General features: G+C 43.6%; 1 protein-coding gene and 1 long non-coding RNA gene across 5 annotated transcripts in view; one reads left to right on the top strand and one right to left on the bottom strand.

Annotated features, from left to right (window-relative positions):
* Window positions 1-13,359, bottom strand: part of zc3h7bb (zinc finger CCCH-type containing 7Bb) — a 52,278-nt gene that overhangs the window by 36,455 nt on the left and 2,464 nt on the right. For all 4 annotated transcript variants that reach the window (XM_069908117.1, XM_069908115.1, XM_069908114.1 and 1 more), the window contains exons 2-5: window positions 11,936-12,028; window positions 10,320-10,425; window positions 7,393-7,432; window positions 5,549-5,746 (exon numbers count right to left, since the gene is read on the bottom strand). In XM_069908117.1, coding sequence (XP_069764218.1) covers window positions 5,549-5,746; window positions 7,393-7,432; window positions 10,320-10,387 — 306 coding nt within the window. In that variant the 5' untranslated portion in view covers window positions 10,388-10,425; window positions 11,936-12,028. The remainder of the gene's footprint in view (window positions 1-5,548; window positions 5,747-7,392; window positions 7,433-10,319; window positions 10,426-11,935; window positions 12,029-13,359) is intronic.
* Window positions 341-12,120, top strand: LOC138748263 (uncharacterized). Its single transcript, XR_011347909.1, has 3 exons — window positions 341-419; window positions 6,951-7,148; window positions 11,988-12,120. It is a non-coding gene; the product is annotated as an uncharacterized lncRNA (long non-coding RNA).

The following is a 13,359-nucleotide window of genomic DNA, read 5'->3' as shown; positions in this document are numbered from 1 at the left end:
GCAGGTCAAACAGTGAACTTTATATAGCAAAGATAAAGGCACATCACCAACATTCAGGCTCGAGCCCTCCATCAGGGTATAAGCAAAACGTAGGCAGGTGCCCAAACAAAATGGTGGAAGGGGTGAGGGGCACAGTCCCACAGGCAGGAGGTGGATAAGGGAGGGAGGGCACACCTGCAAACAGGGGGGGGGGGGTGGGATGGCTCTGTGAATGGAGAGGGAAAGGGTGGAGCTGGAGAAAAGCAGAGGGATGGGGAAGGGAGGAAGAACGAGGAGAAGGCTGGCAGAGAATTTTTCTGAGTCAGGTGGAATGAAATAAAGTCCATTATGACATCGTTAATGAGAATCCTACAATGTAGAAGCTTTGAAACCTTGCATAAATTTTGTTTGGTTCAGTGATACAATTTATAGACCAAATTGTAAGTTCTTGGTTTTATTCATTATGTTCTAAATGTCCCAGCTTGTGTACCAAAGTCTCAGGTATCTCTACTTACAGGGGATCATTTATATGAGGAGGTGATCTATTCACAAGGTGAATGTTAATGGTTACGATTTTGAGTCTGCTGCGTTAAATTCTCAGTCTGGTTTACTGATCAATTACATCATTCGGGTGATTCTCCACTTGGATTTGGTGTTAGATACATGACAGAGCAGGAGGATCTGGACAGAGATGCAATACCCAATCTCTCCCCCCAACGCACCACTTCCAGTCAAGTGAATACTACTCTACAACCTTGTCATTCAATCACTGGAGTCTCCACACACCAACCACCACCACCCCCCCCCACCCCCCTGCAATCGACGTGAATACCCGGGATCATTGTCTGAAGAGTGTGTGCAAAATCAAGGAGGGCCTCTTCCACTTTGCGCACAGCATCTTTCAGCTGCTCCCATCGGGGAAGAGATCGAGGAAGATCAGAGCCAGCCCCACCAGGCTGAGGAACAGCTTCTTCCCATGGGCAGTGAGAATGCTGAACGACCAAAGGAACTGCTCGCACTGACCACCCGAGACTCTCATATTAACAAAACAACATTTACTTATTGTGGGCTTCTTCCCACGGGCAGTGAAAACGCTGAATTACTGAAACAAACTGCTCATTCAAACCCTCCGAGATGCTACAGTTAAATAATATTTTTAGTTTTTGTATATGTATATTTGTCCTGCTTATCTGTATATTTGCTTGTGTTCCTGTCTGTTTTGCACCAAGGACCAGAGAAGACTGTTTCGTCGGGCTCTACCTGTGCAATTGGATGATAATAAACTTGGACTTGACCATAATTCCACCCAGATTAAAATAATTTCTCCCAGAAACACACAGTTATACAGATGCTGGAAACCTGAGCAAGGAATGAGAAGCCAAGGGGCGAAAGAGTGTCCAGTCCAACCACAGCTTTTTCTCTCCCCTTTCTTTTTTTCCCTCTAATATACTTGATACAACCCCTTCCCTCTTTAGTCTCGATCAAGGGTCCCAACCCGTAATGTTGACCGACTGTTTCTACCCATGGACACCGTCTGACCCACTGAGCTCCTCTAGCTTCTCAAAATTTCTCCCAAGGCGCATTAATTTTCCTAATGCCATTTATCACTTCTCACTGATCACCGAGGCATCGCCCATCTGCTGTTAATTTTCCTGTTTCAAACATTTTCCATTCATTTCAAAAAAAGTTCTTTCTATTTGGAGGTTGAGCACTACAGAAGCAGTCATCAGACATCGACACAGGGAGGATATTAAGGATATTCCAAGCAGCAGAGTTTGATTTCTCTGGCCCTGCCTCGGTTACAGATTTTATTTCTCCTGAACAATGCAAGGCTGTTCTCCCTCTGCCTCCCACCCAATCTGCTGGGCTAGGGTGCCTTAATGGTTTGGTTCAATCCCATCAGGCCAAACTGGAGCAAAGGCTCATACTCAGGAACCCATCACATCACGGAAGAAGGGGCAGACAAAGAGAAATTTTTAAAAAGCGAAGGAAGAGTTAAAAAAAGAACAATAAAAAGCACAGGGAAGGGTGGCAGGGTTTGTGTAGAGCAGCCATTCGCAACCTTATTTTCAGCGATGGCCTCCTTTGGGCTCTGCTAATTAACTCTGGGCCCCTTCCCTGAGAAGCAGTCAAGTTTAGTTGGTTTCTTCTATACTTCTCTCCTATCCCCTATGCAGCTCGGGGCCCCCTTTATTAAGGATTTCAGTCTGTGGTTCCCCTCAAATGTGTTGTGGCTCCCGCTGAGAATGGCTGGTGTTGCGGTTAGTGCAACTCTGTTACAACGCTGGGTTCGAATCCACGCTGTCTGTAAGGAGTTTGTACGTTCTCCTTGTGTCTGCGTGAGTTTTCTTCAGGTGCTCCATTCAAAGGCGGATAGGGTTAGAATTGGTAGATGTAAAGGTTAATGTAGATCGACTCTTTTAGATTTCAAACAACTTATTACACATGGAGTTAATCAAGAAAGTCTGCAGGGGCTGTGATTGTAATTTAATACACAAAAATGCAAGAGACTGCTGTCAGCTTCATACAGGCTTTAAACGGCCTAGTAATGGAGCTGACAGTGGTTTCATTTAAAAATTCTGCAACTGCAAAGTTGTGCCAAAAATGAACTTCTTATTAGGAGTGGGATTGTTAGAAAATTTGCTTCTTTGATATTTTCATTGTTACAAGCAGGAACTAGGCTTATAGATCTAGACAGAGATGGGAAACAGATTTGAGTATATCGATAATGTAAAGATTGTATGACTAATACTGTCAATATACTACATAGATTAGTTCAATACAATTTTTTACATCAGTTATACCTTACACCACAGAAGCTGAATGGACTGAAATCAGATTTATCAGACCAATTTTTTGGGTGTGGTGAAGGTGTAGGATCTTTTATACATTCAACGTGGTCTTGTCCCTACGTGAGACCTTTTTGGGTGGTTTTACGTAACTTTCTGGAAAAAGTTACTGAAAATGCTTTTCTGCCACGTCCTGATTTATTCTTATTAGGAAATATTGAAGGTACAAGTCCTAAATTTAAACTATCAATTGAAATTTGTTAAATTAGTATTAGCAGTAGGAAGAAAACATCTTACAAATACTTGGAAATCAGATACATCCTTTAACTGTGCCGCAGCTGAATTCAAAGTTGTATTCCTTTAGAACAAAATACATATAATTTAAGAAATAAGTTTTTACAAATTTGGCACCCGTACATTCAAATAATGGGATTGAATTTGTTATATTAGCCTTCTTATCCCCCTTGCCCTGTTAGGATAGATGAATTGTACTGGACAACATTCTCTCTGTAATCCAAAGATTTCTTTTCTTTCTCCTCTTTTTTATGAAGTTTTATTTTTTCAATTTGTATATTGTTTCTATGAGGGGGGACATTGGGTGGTGGGGGGGGAAGGTTGGGTGGAAGGGAGGGATTTTGGGGTGGGGTGAAACTATCGTGTATGTAATCAACGTGTTCCTTTTTTATATCTGTATATTATAATATTGTAGTTACTGCATGTATGGAATTTTAAATAAAATATACAAAAAAAAAGTTGGGTCCAAGGTGGCAGCGCCTGTGATCAGCTGCAGCCACGAGGAGTTGCAGTCTCCAGGGAAGCAGAAGACTGGCGCAGGGCAGCAGAAAACGGGGAGGACCCCCCCCCCCCACTGCCCCCACCGGACACAGTTTGAGGAGAAGTGGAGGAGACAACCCAGGGGACGGCGACCACAGTGGTGGACCAGTGAGGAGTTTTGCGGCTGAAGAACATGCAGGCTGTGGGCTACTAGACAGAGGCCGAATGAAAAAATAATCTTTACTGAAACACATATAAGGGGATCGCAACAGGGATAACACACACTAGTACTCTCAATCACACAACACAGTGCAACCAGTCACATCGGACTTAACATTACCAATACCAGAAACTGCTTACACTCTCACAAGGACAGTACAACCCAGTCACATCGGATTTAATACTACTGTAACTGTTTATACAGACTTATCACAACCAAGGACCACAATGTGCTATCTGGTGTTCATTGTCTAATGTGAGCCAGCTCAGATGCTATCTGCAACTACAAAAATATACAACAGCTCCAATCCCTCTGTAGTGCATACCTTACTAACACTCCTCCAGCATTGTCCACAGCAGAGTTCTCAGGGCTGAAGAGCAAGAGCTACTGCACATGGGAGACTTTAGAGTATGGTAAGCTGGAGGGTCCGGCCCAGGTAATAAATAGGTAATCAAAGGAGTGCCCTAATGGGTGGTGTTAGGTCTGCTTTGTTCATGAATGAGTGAGACAAACACCAGGCTGAGTCGAAATCAGGGTTCTTTGTTCTTTATTACCGGATTGTAACACTTGCGACTAACCATGTTAGTCGGAGAATGCATTCTGCCGTTATCAGCAAAATGGTGATTTTTTATACCCTTGGATATGTGCTTAGAACATCATCATATCATTACTTGTCCAATGACTAAAACTGTTGCTATCCTTTCCCTGCTAGCTTCCTGCCTCTCAATCCATCAATGTCTCTCTTATCTTGTAAGTACAAGGATGCATTCACATCTTGTTACAGCCCTGCACATTCCCATCTCATGATGTTTTACCTAACAGGAGTACAAGGACACCTCCCCTTCTTGTTACAGCCCTGTACAGGGTAACTCCTTACACATTCCCATCTCATGATGTTTTACCTTACAGTGGGCAGAGTGATTGTCAGATGATGCAACTTCTGACCAGGTCCCAGAAGGAGAAGTCACATGACCCTCCACAATCCCACCAGGTTCCAGATGGAGAGGCCACAGGAACCCTCCACAATCCACACTACACAGGATGCAAGAGGCTGCCAAGGGCGTTGAAGGTTTCCTGATCGTGTTGGGAGGTTCAGATCTGGAGCTCAGGCTGCTGATGGTTTGGACTGGACTCTGTGTGGCTGACGGGACTGCAGCAGTGCTGGATGCGAATCCACGAACACTCGGAGGGGACTCTCTTTTGCTTCTCTTTCTCTGATTATAAGAGGTGCTTCAGGCAATTTCTGCACATGATGAATCTGTCTGCAATATGGCAGATGAATGCAAATTCTGTGCAATATTACATGACAATAAAGGAATCTTAAATAAAGATACACAAGCAATATTTCGGGCCTGAGCCCTTTGTCAAGGTCCGTGACCTACTGCATTTCTCCACCACTTTTGTGTATTAAATTAATAAACAAGGGCGTACTCCTGAAAGTAAGGAACCATAGCCCCAGGTTGAGATGCAGCAACATCCCCGAAAGAGCAGTAAGATACATGATCAGATTATTCCTTTTATTAGTCTTAGTTTTTAGTTGTTAGGGGAAGATGCCGAGATTGGTATTGTATTAACTATGTTACTTTGTACTTGTATTACTTTATTTTGTATTTTTTCTGTACGTGAATTATTTACTTTCTTCATATGTTAAAATTAATAAATAAAGTTTAAAAAAAAAGATTATTCCTTTTATTACTCTTGGCTGAAAGATAAATATTCACTAATACAGAAAAAAAGCTTTGCTTTAAAAATAACCACAAATGATAGAATCCCTGAATACACTCACCATACTGAAATAGCAGGTTGCTCGGTTAACATACAGGTGCTCCAGCAAACATTGTGAGATGATAACTCCATCTGATTCTGCATACTGGGCCACATTCAGGGCCTCCACATATTGGTACAGGGCCATTTTATAATCCTTCTCTCTGTATAGCTCATTGCCTTCTTCCAGGAGGTTTTTAACAAGGTGATACAGAAAAGACTTGACAAGTGAACAAAACAGAAATTGTAAATTTAAGATGAACCCTTGATTAGTTTGCCATTTAACAGTCACAACTACTTGTAAAATCCCATATTGGCGTCACTCAGAAAGGTCTGATTTAGTTGATCTGGCTACTTCCTCTTCTCTCTGTTGAGTCAGGATGGACCTCAAGAAAACTTATTTGCCTCTTCTGAGTACGTTGGTTCTCAGAAGGGATTCTACAACCAATTTCAGAGTGGAGGAAGTAAAGCAAGAGTCAAAAAAACATTCCCACTCAATCACCACCATCGCACCACATCCAGTGTCTGTAGACAGACAGTTGACCCCCTTAACCAAAGGAGATATGGTTCAAAGCAGGAAATGTGCAGGGTAATTCTTCTTCCCTCACTGTGACAACACATATCCACCCAATCTCTTGGTGCCTGCATATCTGCTCTTGGTGGTGGGATTGCTAAATTTCCATGCCTGAATTCTTTGTTTGTCTGTAATCCATGTCTAGGATAAAAGGCAAATGACCCTCTCCAACACATCAGATAGCCTTCACCAAACCTCAACCTAACTGATCCAAGTTCCAAGTGTGGAAATGTTAATACAAAATAAAGATGGAATAGTTAAACTGGGCAGAATTGGATTAATCTGTGAACCAACTCTGAAGGGTTCAACCACCCAGTCCTAATGCCAACAATTCTATAGAAGCTTTAAATGGCCTGTCAAAGGAACCGATGGTATTTTATTTTAAAATCCTGCACCATGGGGTCTGTGCCCAAGATGGTGGTACCTGTGCTGGAAGTGGCCTCAAGGGCTTGCAGATTCCAGGCGAGCAGCAGTAGGTCGGTGCAGGACACCGGAAACAGGGAGAGAAACAGGCACTGACCATGGCGGTGGACCTCAGCAGCTGAGGGACTCCCAGGCTGCAGGCGACTTGCAGTCGGGGGACTTGCAGACGCTACGGGCTGCTGCCGCATGGGATCCAGGTTTCGGAGCCAGAATTTGAGAGGGTGCAGAGGGCAAGAAGGGCTTCCCGAATGGATTTGGGCGCTGAAGGCTTCCTGTTGCAGTTGTGGATCTGGAGCTTGGGATGCCGATGGATCGAACAGGAGTCTGTGCAGCTGCGGAGGCTGTGGGGAGGGCTGGAGGTAAATCCACGGACACTCAGTGACTCTGAAGGGACTCTCCTTTGCTTCTCTTTCTCTCGTACTCTAAGGTATGCAGGCCAACATTAATGGCGACTCTGAGGAAGGCACAACTTCTGGACCTCCATTCCATGATTGTGTTCGCCAGACAAGGGTGACAACTGAAACACTACATGATGGCAGTTGTATCACAGGACAGAGGCTGGAAAGACCCAACATTCACACTAGCAATTCACTGAAGCTCAGGGGAAGCTTCAGCAATTGTGAAGGTAAACTTTTACGAACACCTCTGTGCAGTTTCATAATATTTGGGAAAATTTTCATTAATAGGCTTCTCGATGTAAGACTACGAGCAATAGTGTAAGAAGTTTTAAAATGAAACAATAAAGAAGTAGACTTTATTTATAAGAGAGTCAAGGATGGTTGGGTATCACCCAAATGAGGGGAAGGTTTGGTTTCCACCAATATGGTTGTCCAACAATTTTAATAAAAACTGAAAAGAAATGCACGTACCTCATATTCATCTTGACTTCCAGGATAAGGTAATGGAGATCTGGTAAGGAAGCAGAAACATTTATTGTTGTTGGTGAGATTTTAAATTTAAAATTTTTAAATTAAAATGTTTTTGTTAAATTTAGACATACAACATGGTAATAGGGCCATTTCAACCCGTGCTGCCCAATTTACACCCAATTAACCTACACCCTAGTACATTTTGAACACTGGGAGGAAACTGGAGCCCCTGGGGAAAAACCCATACCCACACAGAAAGAATGTATACACTCCTTACCTCGAACCATAGAATGTGGAAGCACAGAAAAACAGGCCATTCGACCCTTTCGGACAGTGCCAACCAGTAAAACCAGCTAGTCCCACTAACCTACTCATTCCATAACCCTCCAGACCACTCCTATCCAGGTATTTATCCAATTTATTTTTAAAACTCCAGATTGAATTTGCATTCACATCAGATGGCAGATCATTCTACACCCCTACCACTCTGAGTGAAAAACTTCCCCCTAATGTTCCCCTTGTACCCCTCCTCTTTTAGCCCAAAGCTATGATGTATTTATCTCCCCCAATCTAAATGGAAAGATCCTACCCCACATCTACTCTGTCTATACCATTCATTTTATAAACCTCTATCAAGTCTCCCCTCATTCTTCTTCACTCCGAGGAGTATAGTCCTAACCTGTTTAATCTTTCCCGGCAACATCTTAGTAAATCTTCTCTGCACTCCTTCAGTCTTATTGATATCTTTCCTGCTGCTGGGCAACTAGAACTGCACAAAATATTCGAAGTGTGGCCTCACCAATGACTTGAATAACTTCAACATAGCATCCCAACTTCTATACTCAATACTTTGAGTAAGATGCCAAAACACTTTCTTTGCAACCCTGTCCACATGCAACACCACCTTCAGGAAACAATGTATCTGTATTCCCAGATCTCTTTCCTCTTCCGCACTCCTCAACGGCCGACCACTTACTGTGTGCGTCCTACCCTGATTCACTCTTCCAAAATTCAACACCTCACACTTATCTGCATTAAATTCCATCAGCCATTTACTGGGCTAATTCCCCAGCTGGTCCAGATCCCTCTGCAAACTTTAAAAATCTTCCTCACAGTCCATTATGCCTCCTAACTTTGTGTCGTCAGCAAACTTGCTGATCCAATTCACCACGTTATCAGCTAGGTCATTTATACGATAACAAACAATAATGGTCCCAACACATCCCTGAGTTACCACTCGACATAGACCTCCAAGCCAATTTTGAATCCAGTTTGCAACCTCTCTATGTATACCTAGAGTCCTAACCTTCTGAACTAATCTCTCGTGGATACTTGTCAAAAGCCTTCCTAAAGTCCATATAGACATCATCCACAGCCTTTCCCGTATCAACCTTCTTGGTAACTTCCTCAAAAAACTCTGCAAGATTTGTTAAACACAACCTACCACACACAAATCCACGCTGACTGTCCTTAATCAGCTGATCACAGTCCTAATATCTATATATTCTATCTCTCAGAAATCCTTCAAGTAATTTACATATTACTGACGTCAGGCTCACTGGCCTATAATTGCCTGGTTTACTTTTGGAGCCCTTCTTAAACAGCAGGACAACATGAGCCACCCTCCAACACTCCAGCACCTCCCCCGTGACTAAGGACATTTTGAATCTATCCACCAGGGACCTTGCAATTTCAGCTCTTATTCCCCCGCACCTTGAGGGAGACATCATATCTAGTCCAGGGAATTTGTCTACCTTTATTTGTTGCAAGGCAGCAAGCCCCTCTTTCTCCTAAAATTCCATATATTCCATGACACTTCTATTTGTTTCCTTTCCATCCTTATTCCCGATGCCAGTTCCTGCATAAATACCGAGGCAAAAAAAATTGCTCAAGATTGCCCCTATTTCGCGAGGCTCCACACATAGTTGACCACTCTGATTTTCAAGGGGTCCAATTTTGTCCCTTTTTACTGTTAATATACTCGTAGAAACACTTTGGATTTTCCTTCATTTCACATTATCTGCCAAAGCACCTTCTCGTCTTCTTTTTGCCTTCCTAGTCCTGATCACTGGCACTGTAAAGGCATTGGACTAATCGCTACACCAATTGTGGCGCCGCACAAAAGTGACTACTAAACAAGGATATAACAGCGATGACTGGTTTTAATTTCCAGTTAACCACAGCAAGAAATTCAGTGGTTTTGATAGAGCTACTCTGTGTTTCCATCACACTCCTCAGCTGATGGCTATGGTAGTAGTGGTTAGCGCAGAGCTGTGGTAGCGCCAGCGATCCTGGTTCTAATCCAGTGCTGTCTATAAGGAGTTTGTACATTCCTCTGTGTGCTCCGGTTTCCTTCAACCTTTCAAAACAGCATGGTCTCAGGCCTGAGATACTCTAGTTTCATAGAAAGATTGAGAAGCTGGGATGGTTCTTTCAGCGAAGAAGGACAACAGGTTGGATACAGATGCTTAGGAACACAGATATGCAACACAATTTCAACTTCCCTACCTCATACACATCACCCTCTATTTTTCTCGCCTGTTCAAGAGTCGTTTAAGTGCCCCTATTATTCCAGCCTCTACCACCAACACTGGGCAATACATTCCAGGCACCCACAACTATGTGAAAAAACATACTCCTGACATCTCCCTTAAACTTTCCTCCCCTCACCTGAGACAGATGTCCTCTGGTATTTGCTATGGGAAAAGGTGCAAGATGTTGAAGAATTTGAAATTCTTAGCTATGTAGGAAGTAAGCAAATGCAAAAGCCACATTCATAAAGGAATTGAATAAATTCTTCAAAAGAAAAGCATACAGCATTTTGGGGAAAATCAGAATGGAAATGCTCTTTTAAAAAGCCGATGCTTATTTTCAGAGACGCTCCAAGTTTTGAAAACGAAGCAGAGAGACAGTGTGGCCTTCCTTACTGAATAAAGTGTAGTCCTTTCTCAATTTCTTCCTTGCGCCTCTGTGCATCTGCAGAGGAACTCGACATATTCACAGCGGTCGGTGGCTGCTGGTATCAGTCAATGCCTGCGGAGAAAAACAAATTATTGTTATTCAGCCAGGAGCAAGGTGGTATTACGGGTTGTAGCAAAAACCTAACCACACAAGACGAAGCATCTCATTGTGTTTCACATCAATTGCTTTGGGGTGCAGTTTTTTGTCGTTAGATGGGAGAGGGAGGCACCCATTTTATACACAAAAGAGTAGACCACAGGATCTTCACTTCCCCTGCCTGTGCTGAAGATTAAATCTAAAATCAATATGAAAATCTGCTGCTTGCACTTGATAGATCATCCTTCATATCCATTCAGGATATGGGTACTGGTACCCAACTGTCAATGTCCTTGAGAAGGCAGCAATCCACCTTCCTAAACCACTCCAACCTAGACGATTAGGTTTGGAGATTTTAATTATTTTTTAAAAATTTATACAAGTAGCAGGGTGACAGGCCCTTTCGGCCCACGAGCCCATCCTGACCAATTACACCCAAATGACCTACAACCCCAGGACATTTTTGAATGGTTGGAGGAAACCGGGGTCCCCAGTGAACACCCACGCAGACTCAGGGAGAATGTACAAACTCCTCACTGTGCCAGGATTTGAATCCTGGTAACTGGCGTTGTAACAGCGTTGTGCGAACTGTGCCACCCGAAATGTTGCTGCTTGTCGAACAAAAAGAGAGAGTCGTGGGGGGGGGGGGGGGGGGTATGGGGGGAGAGGGTGTGGGGAAGACATTTTGGGCATTCAAACCAATGGAAACATAGAAAACATAAAAATAGAATATTTGCAGACACTGCAGTCGAGTGCCATACACCAAACTGCTGGAGAAACTCAGCAGGTCACACAGCATCCAGAGGGAGCAATGGGGAACCAACATTTTGGACATGGCCCCTTTGTCAGGTGTAAGCAAAAACAAGCAGGCTTTAGGTCAGCACCATTTCCAACCCAAAATGTTGACTGGCCACTTCCCTTTCCCCTCTATCTCCTTTCACATGGCCAAAATCAATCCTCACCTCTGCTCTCATCATATCCAATTACCACCTTGTCTGTTGGTCTGTATTCCTCCCCCCATTCTTCCCAGCCTTTAATTCAGATGCCAGTCTTTTTTCATTCATAACTAGAGGAAAGGCTCAGGCCCAAAATGTTGGTAATTTATCTTTACCTCCTATGGACACTACGAGACTGGCCGATCTCTTCCAGCATCTCTGTGTTTTTACTACAATCACAGCACCTGCCGACTTACGGGTTTCTCTCCACGGATGCTGCTGACCTACCGAGTCCCTCAGCTTCCCTTTGGTCAAGATTCCAGTGTCTCTATAGAGTGCCACCCAACTGGTGCCCCCACTGATGAGGCGAATAAATCCTCTGCTTCGTTTCAGCAGGTTACTTCCCACAAGAACTAAAAACACAATACTGGAGAAACTCAGAAGGTCAAACAATGTACTTTACACAGCAAAGAAAAAGATACATAACCAGCGTTTCGGGCTTGGGCCATTCATGTTTGACCAGCTGAGTTTCTCCAGTTTTGTGTTCTTACCTTCAATCACGGCGTCTGCAGACTTTCATGTTTTTGTCTTCTCTTTCTACAGGAAGTGTCCAATCAAAAATGGTCTTCTCGTGATGATCATATCTATTGTCATATGCACAAGTACAATGTAAATATGCACCTCAATTCTAGTCAAACAACTAGAATAAAAAAGGCAATGATTGTCGATGAAATTAGCCCAGTATGGAAAGAGATTATAATAAATATTAAAGATAGATGATAAATCTCCAGTTACAGTGCAAAAAAGTCAGTAAATGAAATACTGCAATAGTGCAAACATGTCTCCTGTGGTCCCAGAGTAATTTGTGCTTAGGGTAGCAAGAAGAGCCAATAACTGCTCTTGAACCTAAAGGTGGTGGACTTCAGGCTTCTGTACCTTCTGCCCAAAGTTAACAGTGAGGAGGTTGTGACCACGGTGATGGGGGGGTCCTTTAAGATGTTCGCTGCCTTCCTGAGGCTGTGCCTCACGAAGATGTCTTCAGAGAATGGGAGGTTGGAGGCTGCGATTGACCTGCTTATGTTTGCTATCCTCTGTCCTGCCTTCCGAATTCCTGGGCATTGGCGTGAATTTTAAAAGCATGTTCAGCAGCAGCTACACTTTGTGAGGAATTGGTGGAGATTCGGCACGTCACCGAAAGCTCTCGAAAATTTCGACAGGCTGGTTGCATCATTGTCTGGTACGGAGGTGCCAACGCTCAAAGGGTTGTTAACTCTGTCTGCGATATCACAGGCACCAGACTTCACTCCATCAAGGACGTCAACAAGAGGCAGTGCCTTAAGAAAATAGCCTCAATCCTCAAGGACACCCCCCCCCCCCACCCCCCACAACCCAGGCCATGCCCTCTTCACATACAAGTCACTATCGGGAAAGATACAGGAGCCTGAAGACGAGCGTAAGGGCAGCTTCTTCCCTGCTGCCATGAGATTCCTGAATGGTCAATGAACCACAGACACTACATTTGACTTTTGTGCACTTTTTTTTTGGTAAGGTGGTTAGTATGAATATTTGTGCTGTGACGCTGCTACAAAACAATGAATTTCATGACTTGTTCATGACAATAAATGCTCAACATTTCCTCCACAATCTCCATCAGGGCTGCGTTCTTGGCCCCCTGCTCTACTCGCTTTATACCCACGACTGTGTGACTTGATACGACAGCACCATCTACAAATTCACTGATAATACCACGGAAGTGGTTGTATACAAAGGGGCGATGAGTCAGCATACAGGAAGGAGAATGAAAGCTTGGCCAAATGTTGTACCAACCTTGTACTCAATGCCACCAAACCCAAGGAGCTGATTGTGGATTTCAGGGAGGGAAAACCACAGAGGTGGATGATCCAGGCATCACATTGGGGGAAGCAGGGGTAGACAGGCCGAGTTCCTCCAGCATTTCTGTGTTTTTACTGCAATC

This window comes from Narcine bancroftii, chromosome 13, assembly GCF_036971445.1.
Source record: "Narcine bancroftii isolate sNarBan1 chromosome 13, sNarBan1.hap1, whole genome shotgun sequence".
NCBI classification, from domain to species: domain Eukaryota; kingdom Metazoa; phylum Chordata; class Chondrichthyes; order Torpediniformes; family Narcinidae; genus Narcine; species Narcine bancroftii.
Note: the sequence above shows the minus strand (reverse complement) of the source record. Positions and strands in the feature narration are given on the sequence as shown.